Consider the following 27,997-nt stretch of genomic DNA (forward strand, 5'->3'; position numbering starts at 1 on the left):
GGTACAGCGGAAGTTTGGAGCGCGGCGGCGGCGGCGGAGTCGCGACAGCCTCGGGATCGCGACAGGCGCGGCGTGTCCGGACAGGCGGCGGCAGCAGCAGCAGCATGGACTTGGAGAGCAAAGTGAAGAAGGTAAGGGCGGGGATCGCGCCCCGTGGCCGCCCGCCTCCGGTTGAGGGCGCGGGGAGGGGTCCGCAGGTGGGTGGGGGTCCCCGGGGGGGCTGGGGACATGGGGACGTGGGGACGTGCCCGGCCTGGGGGTGTGCCCGCAGTGCCGGGCCCTGGAGCTGGCTCCCAGCTGGTGTGTCACCGATAAGCATCGCCAGCCCTCCGCCTAGGAAGTGGGGCGTCTCTTTGCCTTCTTTGTGCCCCTTTGAGAGGCATTGAGTAGTTGGTTTGGGGTCAGACCGGCAAGCGGTGAAGGGTAAGTGGCAGAAACTGCTGTGTAATCCAGTTGTACCAGGTCTTGCTCCAAAACTCGCTATTTAAAACCCCCAGTGTAGCACTGAGCTCGTCAGGGCACGCCTCTGAGTCTTTGCTTCGGTGCTGCTGCGAATTAAATGTGATAAAAGAAGTAAAGCAGTTCTCTTCTAAGAAGCACTTCAGCAAAATTTTGTAACGGAGGCTGTGAAAGTAGAAGGAGCCATGTACATGGGTTAAATCTGTACCCTTTCATACACCCTTGTGGGTATGATTTTCATATACTCTTGTCGGTATGTGAAATATACCCACATGTACCCTTGTGGGTATATGAAAATTAATCTTCTGAAATACACAGTTCACTGATGTACATGACTTTGTTTCCAAGTTATGTTGAAGTGTAGTAACTTTTTAAGTGTACATATGCTCTTTCACGTATACCTGTATGGCTGTTCCAACTTACAAACTAGGAACTGGCTCAGACACCGAAGTAGCTGTACGGCATGGAAGGCTATCGGTTACCTCAGGGTTGAACCCTGCTGAAGCAGGTTAGCCTGGAGTTACAGCTTTCTCTGAGCAATGGCATGACAGAGCTTGTTCACTGGGAGTTGTTTGAACTCCGGGAGAGGTGCGTGCTTGTGGAAGATGTAGCATTCCTGCTCAGAATTTCTTAATCTCAAGTGAAAGTAAAGAGGTGGTGTGAAATATCGATGAAGTTCTGCTGATAATAGAATCCTGGGTTGAAGGAACTTACAGCAGATGAATGTATGCTTTAAATTGCAGTGTAATTATTGGACAGTCATGTGTGTTGAAAGTCTATTTGACTATTCTTGTCTTATTTTTCTTCAGTCGCCTTTCATTCTTCCGTCAACTTCAAAGACTTTTCGAATGCACCTCAACAGATGTAGAAGCTGGTGCAACAAAAGAAACGAGTACAGCTCTGTTTATAGAAAATAACTTGTATTTTCTATTCAGCTTTACATCATAAAACATTTTTAGCAGCATTAGTAAAGACCTTCATGATTGCTTAATTTCTGTAATATGTACATTCAGAAAACCACTTTTATTCTTTGTGTCTTCTCCCATGTTCCCCTCTCCTTATCAAGTTCTTTCCCATTTATAATGTAGGTGAAGCTTATTTTCCAAAAGAATAGACAATGATCTGTGTCAGCATCAAGATGAACAAGCAAGCTTTCCAATGTAACATTATGTTCTTTAATAAATCCTTTTTTTTTGTTTGTTTATTACTGATACTTACTTAATCAGAGCTTTTTCAGATTTTGTATGCTGGAATGAAAGAATAATACTTCACATCAACTATGCATTAGCTACATGTCTTCAGTCTACATGTCCTAATCTCCATTTGATCCTTGTTTGTTTCCTTAACTTTTACATCTCTCCTGTTTTCTGTCAACTTCCATCTCTCTTGGAAGGTGGGAGAGTATTTTGGGAAGCTTTCAGTCAAGTTTATGAAAGACAGCAAGCCACTCTGAGAGAAGCCTCTCTTGAGGTAGAGATGGCCTCATCAGATTTCTTTGTCCACCTGCAGCAGAGGATTATTTAACCACAGGTCAGGGTTCCTACCTCCATCTTTCTGCACCGTGGAGAGAAATAACTAGAGTTCTTTTATAAAATCTGAAGGAAAAAAAAATAAAATTCCTGGCGGGCAGGAGTTTCTAAGACTGAACAGAGGAAAGCAGGAATTGCCTCACTGTTACTAAATAAATGCATTGCTGCTCCATTACTCCCCAAACACAAAAATGGGAATGCAGAAACTGCTGTTTGATAACCCCTGGATTCAGCAGAACAAAGGGAACTGAGTGCCCAGTGAAGGAGGGTGTGGTTGGAGGTTCACCCAGCTGATTCCGTAACAAAACAGCTTCTTCCCCCACCCACAACTGTTCCATTATAACTGAGTAATATAAAAGACTCTTTCTGCTTCTAGAAAACTTCCAGATGAAGTTGCTAAGGTGACATTTCTAAGACTTCAAGTGTTAATAGTTCTTGAGTCCATTCTTCAGCTGTGTGCTTCTACACTGGCCCTTTGGACAACTGCTGTTGGCTTTCAAGGGGTTCTTAACATTCTGGAGAAAGATGTGCAAATACGTGAATAGTGTGTTTTTATCTAGGTGTCTGGGATTGTACAAAAAATTCTCACATTTAGAAAAAAGTCTCAGGAAAATCTATTTTCAGTGTTTACATCAATCGCTTTTTTTTTTTTCCTGATAACAAATCTAGCGCAGTTGATCTGGCAGGCATTGCTTCCCCTCCAGCAGAGCAATAGAGCTGAAACAACTTGCCTGTCTTTCTGCAGGAGGAACTACTGCCTCACCTACCACACTTTGAAACCTATTGTTTTATCTGTAAATAAATCATATTTTTTGCTGTCATGTGAGAGGAAAAACAGCGGTCCTGTGTAACATACCTCTCTTAAGCGTTTGGCTATGAGGAATCTAAAGATGGGATTGCTTGAGCTCAGACTTCTAATTTAACTTCTTCTGTTTTGGTTCTTCTTTGTGCTGTAAAACTCCACTTACTGTCCTCACAAGTGGCTGGAGGAGGTAAGTCTGCTTGTCAACTGATGTCCCTTTGGTATGAATCCTGGGTTCTGGACAGCCACAGGAAAAAAAAAAAATAATAAAGATTTGGAGTTGAATTTTCAGGATAGAGGATATATGGAGAACACATGTATACCCACATATAGAGATTAATCTGTAACGTTTGGAAGCAGTCTGGTTGCCATGCGTCTTAGACACAAAATAAGAACTCTGACATACATCTAGCAGTGAATAATGTAGGAAAAGCACAGCTGCATGGCAGCTTTTTTAGCTATGATGTAAACATTGTCTAATTCCTTACTCTTATAGTATAAAGATGAAGGGGAGTTCTAGGCTAACTGTACACTCTTTTCCTTAGAATGAACTGAATTTGTTGTTTTGTTTTTAGGAGCATGAAGATAACTTTGTACAACAGAAAACATGCCTGAGAACAGTAGCCATAGTTCGGAAAGTACTTGTGCAGCAAACAGACCACTATTTCTCCCAAATACAATATACACTGTGTTCTTGAACTTCACTTTAGGGGGTATAGGAAAAATGAAGATTTAATGCTTTCTTGGAGACCCTGTTAGAACAAAGTTCAACTAGTCTGGATTTTTGCCCTGTCTTTCACCTCAGTGAACTTCTTAAAATGAATCAGTAGGTCAGGGTCCTGCTGGCAGCATGGTCTCATGCCTTACTAGGCAGAATAAGAATCTGTCATGGAGTCTGCTCTGTACAAGCTTTCAGGGTATAATGCTTGCTTTGTAAAAAGAACTCTGTTACGGGAAGGGGGCTAAGGAGTTTAGGGGAAGAGATGCAACTGTTCTCAAGTGTGGTATGTCTGTGCAGTTCACCCTGTGTGTGTGACTGTTCTGTTATTGTGGAAAACCAAACAGAATTCTGTAGACATCACTAAGTAAACAGCTGTAATGCTCTCTGATAAATGAATGAGTTAAGTATGCATAGGAGCAAAGTCAACTTTGTCATCTTTTATGAAGCATGATTTAGTAATAACTGTTGAGTTACACTTCCTGCTGACATCACTGTTTGTTTTGATGTTACTGCTGTGGAAACCCATGATACAAGGCTTTTTTCACTGTTTCTTAAGTGTAGTAAAATCAAGGGGGAAAAAATCTACATAGGAACTTATTTGCCTATGAGAAGTATGAAAGCAAGTATGGAGATATGAGAAGAACTGGTTAAGTTCGTTTTACAAAAAAAATGGAGCAAGTACTTCCTGTTGTGGTTTCCTTGTGCATTTTTTTTTTTTTTTTCACCCTCAGACTTGGCAGGGAAAAGTGCCAATATTGTGTTGATATGAATTGTTGCCTGTAATACCTGTATAAATGCAGGCCTTTGCCAAGCTGATATCCAGGACTGACATAAAAGTAACAAAGACAACAAGGTTAAATTAAACTTTAACTTTTTTTTTTCCTTTGGTGAAAGTACTCCCCAGGTGTTTGAATATTAAATGCTTGGAGAGCAAGCCAAGAACAACTTGGATGCAGGACTGCCTGACTTGTAGGATCAGGTAAAACTCCTTTGCCTGGTGTAAGCACAAGGCAAATATAAGTAGTGAGATGGAAAACTAGCATGCTTTAAATTATGACATTCTGTCATTAAAAGCATAACGAGCTGTTTCTGCAAGTGTTCCTGGAAAAAAAAAAAGTTTGATTTCCTCCAGATAAAAAAAAAATAATGCAAGTAGTAATCACGAACAAGATTTTATTGCTAAAAATGCATTCTTTTCACCTCAAGGAAATACAGTGAACATGTTCTGCAAATTAAAGATTTCTTCCTAGGAAGTGTAAAGCTCACAGGTGCCATGGGGTGCACGGGAAATACATATTATGAAGTATAATACTTATACAGTAAGATATAGTGTTAAACAGACACATTTATATTTACATCTCTGGTCTGTTTGTTAAGTTTACCTCTCCCTTTGTGCCTTGCTTTCAGTCTGAGACTATCTAGCTTCTGATTCTGAAAGCATTGGCTTGAACTGGGGTAGATTTGCAGGTCTGCTTTTTATTAGAAGATGCAGCTGAGTGAGAGCACTGATTTCAGAGCAAAATACACACGTGTTATGAAAACAAATACTTTGTCAGTTACTACACCCTCTTCTAAGCAAGATGACAGATACATCTCTGCAGCCTAATTCAGAAGAGGCTTTGAACCTGGGAGTCATAATAGCAAAATTATCTATTATAAGAAGTTATTTGTGGGGAGCTTTAAGGTACTCAACATTTCTTATTCTGGAGGTTATCATAAGCCACTAAGCTATGTAAGGCTGGAAGTAACAGGTGATGGTGACCTGTGTTCTTGCAGTGGGTTAGCTTTTCCTATTGACCCATTCTCTGAAGCCCAGTCCTTCCAGGAAGCATAGGGGTGAGCACCAGAGGAAGGGCAGTAACTGAGTTTGCTCCGAGCACTGGGTGATGAATGGTGCTTACTGGGGATTTGTAGACACTGTGTTACAGTGCCTGTCAACTGCACTCAAGCTTAGCACAATACAGGACTTTGTGAATAAACAGTACTTATTTTCTATCTACTTGAGATCTTTAGTAGCTGTTAGTCTTTTGACAGTAGACTGTAGCAGTGTCTTAAATATTTATACTCTGTGCTGTTTGATATTCAGCTAAACACATCACAATAAAAAAAAAATCTTAGTGCTTGTATACTGTCGTAGTCTGTTGTAGCCTCTTGATTTACACTTCTGTTTGTTCTTCTCAGAGTATCTTTCAAATGTTTTTCTTGGATGCAGGCACTTTTTGGCATCCTTCTTTCTGTGCAAATAGACTTCCTTACAAGAGCTTCTGCATCAAAATCCTGGTCAGCTTTTCCCTAGATCTATTTTTTTTAAATACACATTTAGAATAGTCTTGTCATCAATTAAAATTAGGCATGTTAAGAAATAACAAATATAGAAAGGTCCATGGGATATTTCTCTTCACTAATTTTTTTTCCTCTGTTCTCATACGGTGCTCTTAGAAGTCATATTTGGACGATGCTGTCTCATAAAAGCATGTTTGTTTTGTCCTTTCAATTTTGGAATTACAAGAAATAAGCTTTAAAAAGAAAAGAGCGAAGTGAAATGCTGTAGCCTATTTCAAATTCCAATTTGTTTTGTTTCCCAACCAAAGATACCTGCAGCTATGGATTACACAAATGCAAGATCAGTTTCCATCAATAAAGCATGCACAACCCAAGATTGCATTCTAATGTGGTTTTGTTCTTAGTGTCTTTCCCTCCCACCCCCAATGCTTGGCTTTAACCTTGACTTTTTTGAAAGTTCCTAAGCTACATTAGAGTCTGTTAGAAATCATCTCTCCTGTTGTGCTCTACAGTTTGTTTTGTTTTTTCCCCCAAGTCTGTATTGGAGATGGGAAACACCATCTTATGTGGCCCCACTACCAATTGAATGAGTTAAAAGCTAGGTAATCTTTGGACCAGGTGAGCCCTGGGATTTTATAGTAAAGTCAAGAATGACTTTAGGAGAATTCTCTTCACTTCTGTTCTTGGAATGCTCAGGAGCAGAAGGGAAAGCTACAAAAAGGATAGGAAAGATTATTTAGGTCTGTTTTCTGCCCCACTGTTAGTTATTGAAGTGTGCTAATGACAACTCTCACTATATAGCCACAACCTTTCAAATTCAGGAGAGGTCTCAAACAGTGGAATTACTTGTGTTCTTCTGCAGAGATTATTGTGCTGTAAAGTACTGTCCATGGCAAGGTGAAAGACAAGCGTCTGCCAGGTGATGCAGGAGATCCATCCTGGGGAGAGAGGATGAAGAAGCAATCCCCTGGTTAGCTCTGCTCTTTTGCCAAGGCTCAGAGGGTGTAAAAGAAATGTGGGAGAGAGACTTAGAAACATCAAGTTGAGCTTCTCCATTTTCTTACAGCTTCCTCTCCTACCTTCTTACCACTGTACCTCAGTGTTTCCTCTTGAAACAGACAGGAAGTTCTGTGCAGACAGCATTATTTGAAGGCTGTATTTGGAGTATGATGACTTTTAAATAATAACTGCTAAAATAATTCCAGACTTCCAGGGGAATTTTGTCAGAATACTCTTGGTACCACTTGTGTCTAGCTAATTAGTGGGAGGAAATAGAAAACACAGAATCAGACTGTAGTAACTGTGCAGTGATAATATGAGAAAGTAGACAGAAGCTGCAACAGGAGAAATTCAGATTAAACATACAGACTCTCTTGTGTGGTCCAGCATTGTAATAGGTTGGTGAATCTGCAAAATGGACAAAGTCTTGCCAAAACTGATTTAATTGTACCGCCTCTTTCCTGGGCAGTTGGATGACCTCCAGAGAACCCTTTCAACTTGAAATAATCTATCATCCTTAAAAGCAAGTATATGCAAGCTTTAAAAACTACTGCTGTGAGTTTATATTTTAATTCATCCAAGGCTTCTTAGGGCTTATCTTTGATAATTACAGGAAAAACAATAGTACTGAGTTTTGTGGCATTGCTCTGATTTAACTAATTAAAGATAATTCTTCACAGTGCTGGTAAAAAAAAAAAAAAAAAATGCAATGAATGAATGGTGACACAGTTCATTCTGCATAGGAACAAATTTGTTATACAGACTTACTGGTAACCTCCCCATGTAGCAGAAACTATAACTATCAAAGTACAATTCCACTTGTATCAGATTAAACTGGTCATCTACCTTTACATGCATGGCTACTTGTGTCCATGCTTTGGGGCCTTTTTGCATCCTATGTAAGGAGATACTCATGTCTTCTCATGCTCCTTGAAGTCCACAACTCTTAGAGGAATACAAATTCTGAAAACAGTATTCTAAAATGGCAAAGAAGCCAGACTAACGTTTGGAGGATTTAACTTGCTAGGGGTGGGGAAAGGGATCTCTTGGACTTCAGTTCTTGATCATGTTCAATAAAGGTAACCACTTCACTTAATCAATCACTTCAAAAAATCCAGGCTTTGACTACTTTATACCAACTGCCATGTTTCTCTTACCCGTGTGAACAAATTATTAGACACTTGAATTGGACCACTTGAGCTCAAGATGACAGTAAGCTTCCACCTATGGCTGTAATGTGAAGTTAGTCAACTTCTCATACTAGGTTCTAGTCTAAACTGAAATAGAGCAGATTTGCAGCTACTCTCAATTTGCTGTAACTACATAAATTTCTTTACCTTTGAGAACTATTTAATCATGAAAGCAGCACGCAATCGACGATGTCAGTTATTTATCTTCCATTTCCAGACTACTTAAGTTGGCTGTGTTAGTAATACCAGATGGTCTTAGATAGCTTTTTCTGTAAAATGAAAATTAATGGCAGTAGGAACCTTCTTCTGGCAGCATTTCAGCTGACCTATCTGTCTCCTTCTCCCATACTCCCATTTATGGGGAAAACTGATTCCATCCTGTTTTCAGATACGCATTCCCCTTCTGGTGCATGCTTAGTGTGCTCTGTATTTCTGGGTGCTTCAGCACAGAGCCAGCCCCCCCCTTTGGAAGGCATGGGGAGTAAACGTGGGCAGCAGCAGTGATGAAACACCTCACCTCAGGCTCTCTGAATTTCCTGAATTTTAGCAGAATCAGCTACTGAAAAGAAACTGTCACTTTTGAGGCGGCTGTTTCCTTACAACTGAAACAGATCATGCTATGGCACTGTAGAAGAATGTTTGACACACACCGGCTGTTTAGGTATGGAGTCAAAACTCAAAAAGCTGTCTACAACTGTTATTTAATATCCATACCACTTTTGGCAAGTGGCCACCTGGTTTCTCCCTGTGAGCAAAGGCAGAGTCTGCGAGTGTATGTGGAGTAATGTCTAATTCAGTTCTGAATGTGCTCTGCTTCTAGGCTAAACCTTTTCTGTATAGTGACCAGATGTCACCTGGAAAGGCCATCCCGCCATGTATGTGATGGCTTTACTGAGGTAGGCAGCTGAGCCTATAGCTGTGCTCTCTCTCTCCCCAAAGGGAAAGAGGGAGAAAATACAGTGCAAAAGGCTCAAGCGTTGAGATCAGGATCAGGAGATTGCTCAACAGCTCTTCAAAAACTGCTCCCCCACGGCTCCGTACCACAGGGTCCATCCCCCAGAAGCAAACTGCTCCAGCACGGGTCCCCCACGGGCATCAGCATCCCCCAGACCCCCTGCTCCTGCGTGGGCTCCTCTCCATGGGCTGCAGCTCCGGCCTGGGGCCTGCTCCTGCGGGGGCTCTCCGTGGGCCGCAGCCTCCTCCAGGCCACAGCCACCTGCTCCACCGGGGGCTCCTCCACACATGGGGGGGCTGCAGTGTGGAGATCTGCTCCGTGTGGGACCCATGGGCTGCAGGGGGACAGCCTGCTCCACCAGGGGCCTCTCCACAGGCCGCAGGGGAACTGCTGCTGCATGCCTGGAGCACCTCCTGCCCTCCTGCTGCACTGACCTGGGGGTCTGCAGGGCTGGTTCTCGCTCCTGGCTCTCCCATCTGCTGTTGTGCAGTGTTTTTTTTTTGTTTGTTTGTTGTTCTCCTTTCTCCAATCTGCTCTCCCAGAAGCACAAATAACATCACTTACTGGATTGGTTCTGGCCAGCTGCAGGCCCCTTATCTAACATGGGGCATTTTCTGGATTCATCTCACAGAAGCCATCCTTATGGCCCCTTGCTAACAAAACCTTGCCATGTAAAGCCACTACAACGTATTCCTCAGCAAACTGAGGAAGAGAATGAGAACAAGTCTGTTTTGGTTACTAATTCAGTTTATGTGCCTCAAATTGCTTAAGTATCTCTTTAATGATGTGCTTTTTATTGCTGGGGAGGGAACCCGGAAGCTGATTTCTTTATTACTGAAGAAATCAGCATTGAGAGATGGTTTTAAAGATGCAGGCAGGCTGGCTGGCTGCTGTCAGCTTACTTGGGAGAGGGAGTGTGTTTTGGGTAGAGTACTTAGGCACCACACATTGCTTGTATTTAATTTACAAATCACCTCTACTTAATTTACTTATTTTTAGCCTGAAAGTGTTACGAGGCTTGGAAACAATTCACTCGTGAAAATCATTCTTGTTCTCTTGCTTGCGTTTCTGATCGTGTTTGGGGAATTCTTGAAATGTTAAGGCTATTTCTGTGTACTGTGCTCTCCATATGGTAGTGATCCCAGGTTTCTAAGCCTTGTTATAGTGCTATATAAAATCATTGTTATTCCTCTTCTCCCCCCCTTTTTTTAAAGGAGGTGAGAGACCAAGCATAAAGGGTTACTGCTAGTTTGGAGTAGTAGCTAGAGAGTTAATAAAGTCTTTACATTTTTGTGAAGGCAATTGCACATTTCAAGTTAAACAGCTTTTAAGGATGATAATTAAAAAAATATCCTTAAAAATAAGCAACAATAACAAACAACAACCACAGTTGTTTTATGTTGTTTTGGCTTCCTCTTCAGAGAACATCCTGGCCCCCACTTTGTTCAGTATGTGTCTGACTTGACAAGAGCACTTCCTTGTTTTCTGATGTGCAGTGTGCATGTTACAGATCTATGGCTTCCAGATGAAAGGAATAAACACGTGCAGTGGAGACAAATTTTTATTAACATGTTAGCTTTATATTCCAATGCTGACAAAAATGTAGTTAATGGAAAAAGAACTACTTCATCTTTAAAGTTATATATGTTTCAGATGTTTACTGATCTGGTTTCAGGTTAGTTCTTCTGTTGTGCGAACTTGAGCCCTTAGGCTGATAAAAATATTACTGTGATCAGCATAGGCTTGTATTTCTTCTTCAGATAAGAAAGGAAGAAATAACTTTGTGTCCCTCTGTTTGTCCCTGAAGTTGCAAGCAGTACCTGAATAGTTGCCAAAGTACTTTTCCCTAAATAGCCCATAATCTGCAGTAAGGTTTTGTAGCTTCCTAAGGGATCTCTAATTGCTATAGAGGCAGTGATCCTTCAGACTGCAAAGTGACTGAAACCATTGTCATCCCTGCATTTTATTTACCACGTGCTCTCACCTGAGCAAGGGTTTGCAAGTAATCTGTTCATTCATTTTGGACAGAAGCAAGTTGAAAGATAAACTGTTTATATCATCATACATTTCTCAGATTAAATTGCAAGCTTTTTAGTTAATAAATAAATAAATAAAACAGTGTCACCACATCAAATTAATGCATTATGTTGATGTTGTCAGAACTAAGATAAGTGCTAGTGTTAATGAGTGTCTAGCTCACTTTCCTATCCTAGTAAGTCATGCCAGACTGGAGGTGAGCTGTCTCCTTCACAGTTACTGTCCTTCCCACTGATTATACCCACAGGTAACTGGAAGCATTCCTCATGTCTGGAAGCAGTGGGTGGGAGCATGGGGACTGGTTACCCTCTGCCTCTTGGCTGTCAACCTATACACTCAGCCGTGACCACAGCTCCATGGCCCTTAATCACTCTGATTTAAGAGTGATGTTTCCCAAAGGTTTGGTGAGCTGGAGTAAGGCATTTTAAATTTAGTATGTGCTATATAGATGCTTAAGTTATGGTGCTTGGTGTCTATTTTTCACTTCAAACTTTCAAGAGCTATTACCCATTTAAATTTGCTAATACATTGATATATTGTGTGAATAGTTGGCCTTTATTATGCACTGGTTTTTATATGCTCTCATAGTTCCTCTACATTATGAATTGGTTATATGCCCTTTTAATCTCTTCACCGTGAAACTCTCTGCATATCATTTATGGTAATTTTACTCACTAACTGTGCTGTTTGTCTTTCGCATTGGAAAGTAAGTTGGTATTAGTCCAGCTGAAATATATTTGTGGAAGGTATGTTCTGGTCTCTGTCACTGTCAAGAGTAGTTTCAAATATCTTCGGGAATATGAGACTAATCACTTAAATGTTTTCTTTATTCCTATCTGATACTCAGGTTATTGATACAGAAGTAGAATATGTTTATTACTTTATCTCTTGTATTTTGTCAAGTCATATATTGCAGATCACTTTGTCCTGACAGCTGGATTAAATGTATTCTGGCTTGGTTTTACGGCCTCGCACTATGGTTGCAATGCCACAGACCTAAGTCAGGGCTGCAGAGTCTGCTTGTTTCCTAGTTCAGCCCTGTAAACAGGCTGGTGCAAATGATGTTACTTTTCTAGGTAGAGAAGATAAAAGGGTGTGTAGACCCTAAAATGCTGTCCTGATGTCAGTTTAGTCAAATGCTTCACGTTCTGCTTTAGTTGTGGATTGTGACTATAAAGAAAGCGGTGAGATGGTTCATGCAGCATAACTTTTGAAGCTGACAGTAGTTTTCTTGTTGATGTTTAAACAGATGGGCTTGGGCCACGAGCAAGGATTTGGTGCCCCCTGCTTAAAATGCAAGGATAAGTGTGAAGGATTTGAGCTTCATTTTTGGAGGTAAGTGGCTGAGCACTACAGATCTTGGCTCATGTCTGCAAATGCGTACTACCTGGTTTTGTTCTCTTTTCCCATTAAGCTATTCAAGTATTTTAAAGAACATCTAGGTTCAGAGCTAGTTTCTCATTGGCGATGCAACAGTGTTCAAGTAGATAAACACTTATGAATGTACATCTTGCCTGCACTGAAGTCAGTGTAATGCTACTGAAGCATTTACTCTAGGTTTGTAAACACATCTTTATCTCTACTGTAAAAGAGATGACAGGGAAGAAGAGTGCTTCATCCCCATAACAAAATGCTTTCCCAGCTTCTGATCAAATACATGAGCTTTGAATGGAGACATAGGTAAAATTATCTGTGTTTAAAAGAAATTGAAACTTAGTAGACATCTGCAAATTACGTGGAAGGGGATGAGGGGATTACATTTCAAAGAAGTTAGATCTTCACCTTGGAGAAGGCACTGCTCCTAAAACAGTAAGAGCTGATGATATTTGCAGTAGATAGACCTTCAGCAGTCTATGCCATTACTTCTGTAGAAGACTTTTTTTTCCTTAAGACTTTGCTTGTCTTACTGAAACCTTAACAACTCAATAACTCTGACTAGGCTCAGTTCGCAGATCATACTGGATGCACTTTAAGATGTAGCTTAGTGATTCTGATTTTAAAAAAAGTTTCAAAGTGAAAAACCTACAAAGGACAAACATGAATGATTGTTATTGGCACTAGCGTGTGCTACCTAATGAAAGCAATTGCCTTCCACCAGTGCTATTTCGCTACAGTCATAACTGCATCCATGATAGGTTTTTATTTTATGATTTTTTTTAACTGTAGTCTTTACAACATAACGAGAGTGGCATCAGGTGCAGGTGGGGTCTAGGAGGCTTTGCAGCTGAGACTAAATTTAGCAAATAACCAGGCAGCCCACAGGAAAAGCCTGTTGGAAGTTGATGAGCATATAGCTTCTCAGTTATGTATTTGGAATATGTAGCTATGGAAGCAACTTACAAATAACAGCCTTGAACAAGAAGTGGTAATACACTGACAGATAAAATCTGTTGTCTAAAGGTATAAGAAATAAGTAATTTATGTAAAGAGGGTTTTCTGTATACACAGAAAGGGCTTGTGTAGAGGTAGTAGAAAAATAGAACATGGTTAATGTGTATGTGCACAGGTAACTCAGTGAAACAGAATACAAATCTTGCAGAAGTTAATGCATTGTTTATCCATGCTTACATGAGAGAAGTCCTGTACTACTTGAGAAAAAGATTTTTGTTTAGGGCCAGTTCAATAGATGGGGAATTGCAAGATGGGACTTGTGGCAAAAAAAAAAGTCCAAATAACTTTTTCTTCTGACCATTCTTTATCCTCCTATTTTTAGTTCCCACTACTTAGACCTTCTAATTCCTAGTTTATTCTTCAACAGGGAAGAATTAAAGATAACAGAAATAAAATGTCTGAAGTGATATAGTCACGTAATAGCATATTTGCCAAATCAGAACGTGTCTGCTCATGTGTGTATGCTTGGAGGATTTTTTTGTATGTTTTTTCTTATTTCACTGCCTTACTTCTGCTCTTAGAAAGTGAGAGCCTGTAGATGGCAGTGTATTAAAAAGCAAGTAAGAAGACATGAAAACAGTAGCTGTTCAGTTTGGGTTGAAGTTTTAATTTGTGGATTGAAGAGACATAGGATAGTCCAAGCAGCAAGGTGGCTGGAAATGCTTCTAGGTGTTGGACAAATGTTGTATATTAAAAGTTGGGTAGTTAAGGCAATTCTAGACTGGGTTGGAAGGTAGCTCTTCTCCACTGGATCTGCTACTGGGACAGGGTGTGAATCTGAAGTCTGAAATCAATTTTGTGTAGTATATTTTTCCTTTGAAAACTGTTTAATGTTTTGCATGATGCAGGGATTTCAGGAGTTCATCGCAGGAACAGAAAGGGATGGATTCTGAACGCCTGTTTACTTAGTGTCCTGGTGTAGCATTCCCTTCCCCACCCCATGTCCTTTCCTAGCTTGCTGCCCACCCATAACCTTACTTGCAGAGGAGGAAGCAGAATAAGAAAGGAAGTGCAAGCAATGCTCAACAATAGCAGGTGCTACCAACGTTTTATCCACAAATCCAAACCACAGCAACGCAGGGGCACAAGGAAGAAAGCAAACTCCATGCCAGCCAGACACAGTACAGTAGCTGAGGCAGCAGTTTTATTTGCACGTGTGCTACAGCATGGGTAGGCTTTACTCATTGCTCTTGTCTGTGTAAGGGTGACAGTGCCCTCTCGTGGATGGAGCTGAAGTGCTTCAGCAGGTCATGAAATTCTTGTTCTCTCATCCCATGTATGAAACCTCTGGTGTACCTCTCAGAGGTAGGTGTAACTTCCCTACATTTCTGCACAGAACAGCCTCAGTTCTGCCTTTGGGATGTCAAACTGGAAAGTACACCCAAAAAAATCAGAGTATGCCAATCTGTTAGCAAAGTTTTTTATGGAGTCGCTACACCATTCTTCTCTATATTGGTTGTGTTTGAAAAATAATATTCTGATACATTTAAGTCTTTAAGTATTTTGTGCTATAATTCTTGGCACTATGGGTGGGCCAAATACAGATGCAGAACTGTTAATTTGGGCTACTGCAGAAGTAATGATAAACAAAGCCCTTAGCAAAAATTTGTTCCTAAATCTTGAAGTTCTGTAAAATCCCGGTGTTGTCACCTGAAACAAATCTGTACAATGAGAGTTGTAGTCCTTAACGGTAACCAAATGGTGAAGAATTACCTGCTTTATCTCAGTGTGCTAATAGCTCTTGCTTTTAAAGCTGTTTTCAAACTCATGCTTCTGTCCAGGTTCAGCACAAACAGGACAATGTCTTCTCAGTTCAAACTTCCTTCAGACTGCAAAACTTGCCTCCAGAAAATTAGCAGGGCAAGCTACCTGTCAGACACTGCTCTGGTATAAACCTTTGGTCTTTGGAAATGCATTTTCCACTAGAGGGAAGTGTGGGGCAGGATTCAGATCTCATAAGAGGGAGGAAATGTTCAGATTTATCTTAGTCCTGTGTACCAGGAAGTGATAATTGTATCTGGCATGGCTTGCCAAGGTGTCAAAAAGCTTCTGGAGATAAGAATCATAAGCTTGGGAATGACTATTGTTAGCAACTGGCTTCTTTGCATAGGCATAAACCCTGGGAGGCAGAGAGAGCTTGACGTGGGCTTCAGCATTCTCTGATACTGAGGCTGTAAGGCACGTAGCTGTAGTAATTGCCAGTGCAATTAGTACTGTGTTAATAACAAGAAAACAGAAGGAATCATAGGAAGAACTTAGTCTTTTTGCATCATTTGCTTGAGATTTGCCAGGTATTTGTTGAGAGCTTCTCTGGGCTTGCAGATGCTTCTCTCTGTCACCACAAAGCCAGTGTAGAAAGTCACAATCTGAATTATTCTTCCTCTCCATACACAAAGACCTTGAAAAAGAGGAGGATGGGTGACATCTGGTTTTGTAGAAGGAACCTTATAATTTGCAGAAATACAGGACGTGGGAATTCATAGACCTGTGAGTTGGGGGGAGAGCATGGAATCTACTTTCCTTCTTTGTACCCATCCAAGACCTGGAAGCAAGACACAGTCCACAAAATCTGTCTCTTACAATGGTACATTACTTTGAATTCCATGAATTTTCATGCTTCCTCCTTTCCTGCCATGTTTTGAATAAGAAAAGCTTACCAAACTGCTGAAATTTGACTGGAGGAACAGTTGGAACTCCTCTGCTGAAGTCCTGACAGCTGCAAACACATAAGCAGGAGTCTCTAATGCCTCCTTCAGTAGGGATTCTGCTTAATGCCCTCAAGTGAGAGAAAAATATTTTTTTCCCCCTATGCTGTCCCCGTTATCAACCATTGACAAAGTACATGGAGAAAACAAAGTCTCACTGCCTCTTTTCTAGTTAGAATCAAAAGAGAGAAATTTGAAATCTGTCTGTGTATATATAAAAGCAACTGGGTGTCCCAGCAGATGTGAGGTCCTTGCTTTAACACTGACACTAAACATTAAGTGTCAGATACCAGACAGACTTGCAAAGTCTAAATTAAATTCAAGGTAATGTGTTGTAGTCACTACAGTGAGATAACTGTATCATAGTCAAAGAAAACACAAGGGACAGTGACTGATGAACAAGACTGAAATGGAAGATTAGAGAAAGAAGGTATGGCTAAATTGTAGACAGTGCTCTGCATTAGAGTTGTATGTGTAGAAGATATCCAGTTGACATTTACTGCTGTGAATTAATCAAGAAAAGGGATTATAAATTGGGACAGGAAACCCTTTTTTGGCTGTTAAACAGAGCACAGATGTCTTCATATGGCAGAGATCCAGTGGAGCCTTGGGAAGCAAGGGAAATGGCACCAGCCTCAGGGCTTTTCCTGCAGCCTACCAGAACAGACTGATACCAGTTGTGACTCAGAATTCTCCAAATTCTTTCTGGACTACTTCCTTATGCATTCGGAGACTTATTCACAAGTTCTCATGCCAGTAATCCATGTTTTAATGCACAATCACACTTAGTCTTGTCATGCAGCCCCTGTAACAGCTTCTTGCAAAAAGTGATTCATACTTTCCTTGAAAGTGCAAGAAGATAACATTGTACTGAAATGTACACAGTCAATTTCTTAATGTAAGTAAGCGTGAGGTAGGGGAAGATTAGCAAGCGTAAGGAAGATGACCTTTCTTAATGCAAGTATAAACCACAGTAGCTTTTTTTTAAGACAGCTTGCACAGTGGGGCCCAGGAAGGAGCTGAAAACAAGTTGTATGTTTTCAATTCTTTCCAAGTATCAGCACAACAGAAAATCTCCCAGGTATACTGAAAGTAGTGAGAAATGCTAAGCCTTCAAGGTGGGACTGAAGATAAAAGCAATCAATTCAGGTTATTGCCCTAGGTGGGAACAGAAACAGAACCTCAAAGTAATAGAAAACAAATATGCTATTTCAGGACTTAACATAAGCAAAACCAAGGTGCACTTGTGCTTCTAGTACCTGTGAAAAATGTGAGGGGAAGAATTCCCCTGCAGCTCACCGGTGGTGGCTCTGGTCTCTGCAGGCTGTCACTGCTCCTGCTCTGTAAGTGAATGCTTTACGGAGCAGGGAGAGCTAGACAAACCATTGTACTGCAGTCATGAGCACACAGGTAGCACAACCATATGAATTGCTCTCAGTGGGTTTTGGTTTGGAAGCAGGGTGGTTCTGGATAGCAAGACCACAGTTTGCTTGCTGACTGCAGTTTGCCTGGGGGTGTCTGTTCGGTCACCTAGCGCATGTCCTGCGAAGAGGCAAGACAGAAGCTGGGGCTTCATATTGCTAAAGGCTTAGGTTGAAAAAGAGAAAATATCTGGTAAGCTGTTGTTCAAGTGGCCTAACTGCTTGAACTCAAATTGTATGTACACTGGGGTGCAGAGCTGTGTTCATCATTGCTGTAATAATGAACTAAATCTGCAAAAAGGAAGGTGCCAGAGAGCGTCAGATCTCAGAGAAGGCATGACTGGGAGCTGCTAATAAGGTGTGCATATGACCATACATTAAAATATGAGCAAATTAAATATTAAGTGCTTTATTAGCATATTAAATAGATTGAAGCAATAGCTTGTTAAGGGACTTGTGTAGAACAATGCTGAAAATTTTATAAAACTTTTTTACTTTGTAGTTATCTCTAAGTTTTCTGTGTTGTAAAGAGGAGTCTGTTTTGCCTGATGTTGTTTTGCTAGCTGTTTTTAGAGCAAAGTGACTCATTTCGGCAGCAGAACTGACTAATTTTTGTTTGGAGTGGGCTTTGTAACTTAGGAAACGATGGTTGTATCATCGCATGACCGGGGCTGTTCCCATCACTCACTGAAATGGTAGCGTGGTGTAGTGCATAGCTTCGGGGCTGGCTGTGCATCACTTCCTGTGACCAGCTATAGGCACGTCCTTCCTCTTCCTCCCTTTCTCATCGCCTCTGTAGTCACGGGCACGTTTCTGCCACGTACCTGTTAGATATCTTAAGATAAGGCAAGGATCTTGTCTTCAAGGCTTCAGGTAGTAAGTTGCAGAACAATGTGAGAGTTAGGTGGATTTTGGCAAGCAGAGCTGAGAAGTACTTCATAGATAGCAGCTTTATGGTATTCACTATGTGAAGAATAAATTATGGGGTAAAATACTGCTTGCCCTTCAGGCTCAAGAGATCCAGAAGGTTGATCTGTTCTCTCAGGTTATAAGAACAACCAGTGGTAAACAGCCAGCTTCACTAATTGCCATATACCATGGCTGACTGTTTTGAGTGGATGCTCTAGGAAACCAATTAATAAATGGTGAACTTGCTTGTGTGAGCCAAGGTAATTAATTAAGGTATTAAATGTGAATTGTTTGGTTATGCTTAAGGTAATCTAAAGTCCCTTAATCAAAGGAGTTCTGATGTGTTTTGTTGTACGTAAGGGATATTTCCATTTATCTGAGTAAGTGAAACCTACCTTTTAAGGATGTTATCTGTGAAAATTGTCTGCACAGCATGCACCAAAGTACCTCTGACTTGGTTCAGAGCTGTGTGAAATACTTCATCCATATAAGCTAGTTGCTCTTCTCTCACCTTCTCTTTTAAATGCTGACCTCTAATCGCATCATGTTCTGTTTGCACTGTATATATGGCTGTATGCTCATTTCCCTTTCCAGGAAACTTCTGTTTCCACTTCATAGTAACCCTGTGATAACCAAGAATGATGCATCTGGAGAAATCACACAGTGTGTGTCATTTGGAATGTATAAAGAGAATCCTAAAAATTAAGAGCACAAATAAATGATCGGGGTGGGGGAGGCCACGTTGATGCACGTACAGTATAAGTCATGTGACTACCCATGACAAATCTGATATTTGGTAATCATGGACATGTATGTGTGTGGTCAGCACTGTGACATAATTGAAGAAATGATATAATACCTTACTAAAATGTACTAATGTAGTTGACTGATACCTATATCTGATCACAGTGAAAAATAACATAACAATAGAAATGTACAAGAATGTACAAGTTCCTCTGCAATTTGTCAAACACCTTTGAAGGATATTCTTTATCAAAGCACTAAAAACAAGGTTTGGGGTTCGCAGTGATGTTGTTGCAGCACATGCAGCTAGCATGAGATGTAGTTTGCAGCTGAGACTATAACTTTGTTTCTGTAAATTTCAGAAAAATATGCCGCAACTGCAAATGTGGCCAGGAAGAGCACGATGTTCTCACAAGCAATGAGGAGGATCGGAAAGTGGGAAAACTCTTTGAAGACACGAAATACACAACCCTTATTGCAAAGCTGAAAAATGATGGCATTCCCATGTATAAACGTAACGTGATGATACTGACTAACCCAGTGCCAGCCAAGAAGAACATATCCATCAATACTGTGACTTATGAGTGGGCTCCTCCTGTTCAGAATCAGACACTTGTAAGTCAGACCCTCTTTTTCTTTGTGTTCTAGGCAGGAGTTGATGGGAGATAAAGAAGTCCACCTTACTAGAAATCTGCTTTTTGTAGTTCTTCTGTGTGTACCTCTACTTCTTTTTTTCTTTCTCCTCAAAATTAAAAACATGGTGCCTGTTTATTGAGCCTTGCCTGTACAGTTTTGCAGATACGTATGTTACTCTGAGGAACTTCCTGAGAACTGGGGAAATATTTTTTTAATGGTAGATAACTCTTAATCCTATCTGAGGTCTCTGGACTGCAATTTCTCAAACCTGTCTTTCAGTCAACTTGAAAAATTTGCATGGAGTGTGTGCTTAGAATTGTGTGCACACGTGTCCCAAAGCAATTTATGTCACAGTTCAAATTTAAGGGGAACGCAGTCTTGTATATGGCTTTTACTGTATATGGTCAGAACAAGTTCAGCGTTGACATCTCAAAGAAGAGCTCTCTTCCAGTATTCTTGCAGCTCAAGTAGATGAGATGTTAGATAGCCTTCTGAGGATTTTTGCTTTGCTTTTCAAGCTTTGATTGTTAATTGTACTGCAGTGTTGTGTGATCTATGCTGCAATCAAGTTATTTCTGACCTGCCTGTCTAAATAGCCTCTTTCAGTGAATGAACCAAACCTTGTGTAACCCTGTTACTTAACATTTAGTTACTGTTCTCACTTTTACACTTGTCCTTGCTTTATTAAAATGAGAGCACTTTTTTCTTTGCTAGAATTATTTCTGCAATGGGCTGTGTGCCTCAGGCAAGCTGTTTCAGCTTCAACTTCTTAAAGCTGTGCTGGTAATCAGTAGTTTTAAACAGCTTTGAACAGACAAAGTGCTATGTAAAACACTAATTATTGCTTACCCTGAAAAGTAATAACTCTACATATTGTACATGTTTTAAAAAGCTTAAAAGGAAGCCTGTTTCTTACTTTGGGAAGAAGCCAGTTAATGCTTCTGCTGTGTTTTGTCTCTATCTACTGTGTTTCAATAGCTTAATGTTTATATAAAGGACCTTGTTGCTAGCAACAGAAACATGTTAAAAACAGTAGAAATTATTTTAGTCATTCACTTGCTTGAAAGGATCGGTCTATAGTTGAAATGGCATCTGATATCTAATTCCTCCTGGTTTAGGCTAGACAGTATATGCAGATGCTACCAAAGGAGAAACAGCCTGTTGCTGGCTCGGAAGGCGCGCAGTACAGGAAGAAGCAGTTGGCTAAGCAGCTGCCTGCTCACGATCAGGATCCTTCAAAATGCCACGAGCTATCCCCCAATGAAGTTAAACAGATGGAACAGTTTGTGAAGAAGTACAAAACCGAGGCGCTTGGTGTAGGAGATGTCAAGCTCCCTGGTGAGGTGGAAACTAAAGCTACTGACAAGAATAACGTGAACAGTGGTGACAGAAGCACCTCAGCTGCTGTGGGAGCAATGGAGGACAAGTCAGCAGATCAGAAGGCATCTCAGTATGTAAGTATAAGAAAGAAAAGACAAAGCAAGAAGGTAGATTACTCTTTGAGTGTTCTCTTCAGTCATTTTAACTCAGTGAATTTGGTCGTTTGGAATAGGGAAAATCTGGGGAGGGAAAGAAAGAAGGGGAATTGGAAAACATTGTTAATGTCTGCTCAGAACTTCTGGTTTCTGACAATATTTAGTATGGTGGAGTAAATAACTTCCCAGATCCCAGATGACTTCTTCATGCTCAATTTAAAAAAAAAAAAAAAAAAAAAAATTTGCTTGGAAAAATAGCAAGATGGCTTTTATAGAATAACAATCCAGGAAGTTGTATAATTTTATGGACTGACTGCTACACTTTTTCTCTTCTTGAAGAGTTTAGTGTAATTTTAATTTGTGATACACTGTTTTCTTTCTTAGAAGAGCATCAAAATTGCCCACTTGTCAAATTGTGCTTAAAACTAAATGAAACTAAGTAATAATAAGGTAACACCTCTCTCTCCCATCTCCAACAAGCCAAACACTATAAGAGCTGCTTTGACTAGTTTTCTTTTCAAAATCAGATGTATTTTCCCCATTCACATCCAATTTCTGCTGTGTAATAGCTCAACAAAATAATGAGGTTAGTTTTACATAACTTCATTAATATTTCTAAAAGTACAGCCTTGATAAAGCAATACTGACAAAACAAAATTCTGCTGTGCTTGGCTCAGTTACCAATTATGAACACAAACTAAGGGTTGGATAACTGAAGTACCATTAAACTTGTTTCTTTCCAGTGGTTCTTTAAGCAGTCTTCTATTGTTTTCTGATGTTAGACCTTCAGGTCAGTGACAAAAGCTCCTATACTTTGACGTCCATAAACGTTACTATTCTGTAACAGATTGCAATTAGTTTAAACCTGATTTAAAAAATAAAATAAAATCAGGTCTCCACTACTAATTTAAGCTTACTTGTAATAATTGCCTTTTTGTGTTTTTCATTAAAAGAATGATTTTGTCACAATTAAAAGCTGAATAACAAAACAGGTATTCAGCAGAAATAACCTTTACATTTAATAAATTCTCAGTTTTAGCAATTGCATAAAAAAAAATCATCAAAAGCAACAATTATCTTAATCTCTTAGCTTTCTAGGTGAGGGTTTTGCAAGTGATAGGTAAATGGATCATCTTGCACTGATGTGGGTCCGTACTATGACTACACCTGTTTGACTCATTTTGGATTAAGAGTCTGGAGTAGAAAGAAAAATCAAAGTTTCGTATACATTTGTACCTCTGCTTTCATATGTTCTATAACCTATTTTTTCTCCACTTTTGATGTCTTTCTGTGTATATTTTCATTTGCTCATCTGAAGCAGGTGTGGGGATGTGTGTGTGTACATACATATACACATACAGTCAAACTCAGAGCATTTGTGGCTGGACTTGTCATAGTGTGGATTTTGGAGATAACCTTTCCAGGATGTTCAGCCCAGTCCACAGACCAGCTGGAGTGCAGGATGTACCAGACTGATGATTAAACCATAGATTAAAACTTCTGTTTCCATTACATAAACCACCTGTGTTCTTTGACTTGATGACAAAACCCTTTCTCTAAGCAGGTATAGAGCAGAAAGTCGGCTATGAACTCATAGCTACAGCAGAAATAGTTCCAATGTCTGTAAACTTTGTAGTCCCTTTCCCCTAATTACTTTCCCACTCCAGGATTGTTTATCACAAAATATTGTATAATAGCCATAAATGACTAGCATTCCTAAAATGCAGCTTTAAACAGAATGAGTTTCTCAAATGTTCACAACTTTTTTTTTTTCATTGAAACATTTAGGTAGGAAAAGACCTCTAAGATCATCTGTTCCAACCTTTAACCTAGCACTGCAAAGTCCACCATTAAGCCATGGCACTAAGCACTACACCTACATGTTTTTTGCAGACCTCCAGGGATGGTGACTCAACTACTTCCCTGGGCAGCCTGTTGCAATCCTTCATAACCATTCCAGTGAAGAAACTTTTCCTAATATCCAATCTAAACCTCCCCTAGTGTAACTTAGGCCATTTCCTATTGTCTTATCACGTAATGCTTGGGAGAAGAAACAGACTCTCCACCTCACTGTAGCCTCCTTTATGGTAATTGTAGAGAGCGATAAGGTCTCCCCTGAGCATTCTCTTCTCCAGGCTAAACAACCCCAGCTCCCTCATCTATTTCTCATAAGACTTGTTCTCTAGACCCCTCACCAGCTTCATTGCCCGTCTTTGGACATGCTTAAGCACCTCAGTGTCCTTATAGCAAGGGGCCCAACACTGAACACAGTACTTGAGGTGCAGCTTCACCAGAGCCGAGCCTAGAGGGACAATCACCTCCCTGATCCTGTTGGCCACACAGTTCCTGATACAAGGCAAGATGCTGTTCGCCACCTGAGCACACTGCTGGCCCATATTCAGCTGGCTATCGACCAAATCCAGGTCCCTTTCGACTGGGCAGCCTTCCAGCCACTGTTCCCCCATGCTGTAGTGCTGCATGGGGTTGTGCAAGTGCAGGACCAGGCACTTAGCCTTATTGAACCTCATACACTTTGCCTTAGCCCCTCAATCCAGCCTATCCAAATCCTCCTGCAGAGCCCTCTTACCCTGAACAGATCAACAGTCATGCTGAAGTTGGTGTTTGCAAGCTTACTGAGGGTGTACTCAATCCCCTCATCCAGATGGTTGATAAAGATATTAAAGAGAACTGATCCCTGCAGGACACCACTTGTGATCTTTCCTCACCAGTGCTGCAGATATGGCTTGATTACTTTTTGCTTATGACCTCTAAGTACACGGCTGTAGTTTTGCTATGTATACTAGTCTAGGTCTCCTCGGTTACCTTTCATGGAGGCTCCTTCCCCTTATGGTCTGTGAGTGTCACATGCTCAAAAATCCAACAGGCAATTAAAATTTATAAATATTCACAGTAGTCACAAGAATGTGAATATTGCAAAATGTAATAATCCATCTAAGTAACACTAGGGCTGTCAGTATAATATGCATCATCGTGATGTGACAATTGCTGTGCTATGACATATGTCACATCACTATCCGATTGTGGAAGTAAATCAATACTGTAGGTTCAGTATGGGCAAGTGGGATTGATTAAATGTTTAGGTAATGTGGAATTTCCATAAACATAACTCTTCAAAAAGTTATTTAATTTTTAATAACCTCTTTCCAGTCCTGCTATCGCTGCAAACTGAGCATGAAAGAAGGTGACCCAGCTGTCTACGCAGAACGTGCAGGATATGACAAATTATGGCACCCAGCTTGTTTTGTCTGTTGCACCTGCAGTGAACTTCTGGTAGACATGATCTATTTCTGGAAGAATGGCAATCTGTACTGTGGAAGACATTATTGTGACAGTGAAAAACCCCGCTGTGCTGGATGTGATGAGGTAGGACATATCCCAGCCCTTTGTTGCAACACACCAGTTTGTGGTCCTGAAAAGCTAATCAAACTTTACTAAAATATTTCAGCACAGGGGTATGACATCCTCTTATCAGTTTTAGCTGATTGTAGTTGCAAGGAACTGTAAATGGTATGGACACTGCTTCCAAGAGTTTCCATAGTTTGTTTTGGCTTTGGAGGGGGGGTTTGCATAGGGTATGGGTATACTACATGAGAGTAAGTCTTTATCAAGTCCCAGTTACACAGTTGTTTGCTCAGGAAGCGCACTAGGGGGAGCACCTCACTAAATTACACCTTAAGCAATGCACAGAGAACAGCCTTCCTGATGTCTTTGGTATCTACTAGCTTTTAATAAATGAAACAGAGGCTTTGGAAAACAGTCAAACAAGTGCATACTTTCACTTTTGTTGAAGTCATTTGAAATGGGAGAACAGCCATCAGTTCCTTGCAAATTACAGAACGTCCTGAGGGTAGCTTTAATATAAGTATTTGAATAGCATTTCCTTTATTAACGTTTGTGTATTTTCCTCATAGCTGATATTCAGCAATGAATATACTCAAGCGGAAGGTCAAAATTGGCATCTGAAACACTTCTGCTGTTTTGACTGTGACTGCGTTTTGGCTGGAGAAATCTATGTAATGGTGAATGACAAGCCAGTCTGTAAACCGTGCTACGTGAAGAACCATGCTGCGGTAAGATCCTTGCAGACACAACACAGTGCTGTGAAGGAAGGGAACTTGAAGAGCTTGAAACTCTTACCTTCTTCCCAGAGTGGGAGTATTTGAAATATATAAATTCCATATAAGTTTAGGTCCAAAATGGTCATCTCTTTTTCCCTTTAAAAGAAACAGACAGGTACTCTGTGAATGCATAAACTTGACTTAGAGCTACTTTAGGAGTGGGGGAGTGATTCAGAAAGTATCTTTAATTTTAGCAGTGTTGAAGCAGGATTGTGTAACAGGAGAAGTAAAATATGTGAAGCTGAGTAATGCTGTGAAATGTCTAGTTCATGTCAATCATAGTTCATTGTGACCGGCAGGTCATGACTTCATCTGGTTTGCTGAAAGCCTGTTATGGCAACTGCAATCTAAGTACTTTGTTACTCTGTGTATTTCTAAGCCCATGAGTGACACAGGAGACTGACTCACTGCGTTAAGGCAAAAAATCGCAGAAGGTTGCTAGTTCTTGGTTCTTGGTTATGAGCTCTAATCTGAGGTGACAGTCCATCCATCTCTACCAGTTAACTAGCTATTAGTTGGGATTTAAGTCTAATCTTCATCTAGGCTGTTTGAGTAGTTAACGGAGAAGAAAACTGTTGTCTCCAGCTGGTGGCTGATACCTTTTTCTATGCTAGGTGTAAGGAATTATCTTCTGGAGAGGCTTTTCTCTCTTAAAACACTATTACCCTGACATCTAGAAAAAGGTCTTTGGCAACCAGAGCTCAAGATGAATTCCGCCCAAGACTTTCTAATATCCGTTAATTCTTTGGCACGCCTTTATAGCTGCCAATGCACAGGAACATATTTCGTAACTTCAAATGCATGGGTTAATATATGAAGATCTGTGTTCGGCGTGACAAGCTGTTATCCTGCTTTGGGCATTGGGAAATCATAACCACCATAACTATCTTAAGCTTAGTCCCAGCAGCAGCTGACTTCTTATGTACGTTTTTATTCTGTTGTGGTTTTTTTTTGTTTTTTTTTTCTTCTCAACTGCATTTTGGTCAGAAACTGTGGTTTAAAAATAAAGGAAAAATCAAAAGCTGAAGTCTTACTTCAAAGGCTTCTTTTGACACCTGTCTGTATTCTTTGAAAACATCTAAGAATTCCATCTTTTGTTGGAGTTCAGAGAGGTTGTGCATGCTTCATTTAAGTGATTTTTTTTTGTTGTTTGACTTTTTCTCTAAACAGATCTGCCAAGGCTGTCATAATGCTATAGATCCCGAAGTTCAACGTGTGACATACAACAACTTCAATTGGCATGCCACGGAGGAATGTTTCTTATGTTCCTGTTGTAGCAAGTGTTTAATTGGCCAGAAGTTTATGCCAGTGGAAGGGATGGTCTTTTGCTCAGTGGAATGTAAGAAAAAGATGATGTCATAAGAGAAGACACGCACAAAACTAAGCATTGCTGTGTTCCAAAGGCTCTTGCATTTCTACTGTAAAAATACATAGTACCTGGGCATTTAAAGATACTGAAAGTACTAAATAGCATTTTCCCAAAGATTTTTTTTAGTGACTAAAACATGCTGTGTAATTTTCATTTCTTAGCTATAATACTTTCTTCTTTGGGATTTTGTTCCCGAGACTTATGTCAAATGTCTTCATATATCAGAAATGTAGGGAAAAGTGTGTTATGAACTCTATAAACTTTAAGGGAGCTGTTCACCATGAAGGATCTTTTTGCTCTATCTTGTGAAAGAAGAAAACATGAAAGTGGTCCAATTTTTCTTGTGTTATGTGATCATGTAGTTCTTCCACTTTCAGTTTGACAAATTAATTTATCATGTCTTAAAGTTTCTCAGCTTTCATCAAGCACTTTAGACAAAATGATCAGCTTTACTGCCACATAGTCCACTAGACCTCAAGTGGGGAGGGAGAATGAAGTTTGTGGGTTTAAAAAAAATGTAGTTTTTTGTTCGTTGCTGATGCATGGATTATTGAGGAGTAGTGACTACTCATATCTAGTTTGTAAAGTAACCCTACACCAGTGGAAAAACTGTTTTAGCTCATGATTACTTCTTAAAACTTTTCATGCATGGAGAAGTTTTCATTTTATGAATATAGAAATTACTTTGTAGGGTTTTTGTTTTTTTTTTTTGCTTCTGTCTTTTCTGTTTGTTTTTTTTTGAGGGGAGGAGAAGGTAGAGGAAAATATAAAGGGAGGTCTTACACAAATTTAAAAAAATAATCCACCACCATTTGTGGTTGTTACTCTTTCAGAACTGACTTCTGTTTTTCATGAATGTGCTCTTCATACATTGTGCCTTCTGTCAGAGGGACTTGGCACAATACTATATGGATAAGTCATGCTGCAAAAGTTTCATACTTAGGCTTTTGAATTGTAAGTTCCAACCAAAGCAGGAAGAATTCTCTACCAGAAAGCTTCCAGTATTTGAGTTTAAAAAAAAAAAAAAAAGAAAAGAAAAAACCCACAGCTGTGTATCAGGTTTGCTTACTAGATAAACCAAATTAGTTGCTTCTTATGGTGTTTTGTTTTTTTTTTTTCCACCTCCCCTTAAAGATTACAGATCTACAGTGAAAATTGTCAGCTCTGTGCCAAAGAGTGAATGAAGTATCTTTGGCCTGAAAAAAAAAAAAAGAAAAACTATGCAAGTTTTCG

General features: G+C 40.1%; 1 protein-coding gene across 1 annotated transcript; it reads left to right on the forward strand.

The window, feature by feature from the left end:
- TES (testin LIM domain protein) lies at window positions 1–27,997 on the forward strand. Its single transcript, XM_084302387.1, has 7 exons — window positions 1–131; window positions 12,225–12,310; window positions 19,508–19,760; window positions 20,900–21,235; window positions 24,425–24,640; window positions 25,189–25,347; window positions 26,566–27,997. The coding sequence occupies exons 1-7, from the start codon at window positions 105–107 to the stop codon at window positions 26,755–26,757; spliced, it is 1,269 nt and encodes a 422-aa protein (XP_084158513.1). The 5' UTR covers window positions 1–104; the 3' UTR covers window positions 26,758–27,997.

The sequence above is a fragment of the Netta rufina genome (genome assembly GCF_964035555.1).
Source record: "Netta rufina genome assembly, chromosome: 1".
Classification (NCBI taxonomy): Eukaryota; Metazoa; Chordata; class Aves; order Anseriformes; family Anatidae; genus Netta; species Netta rufina.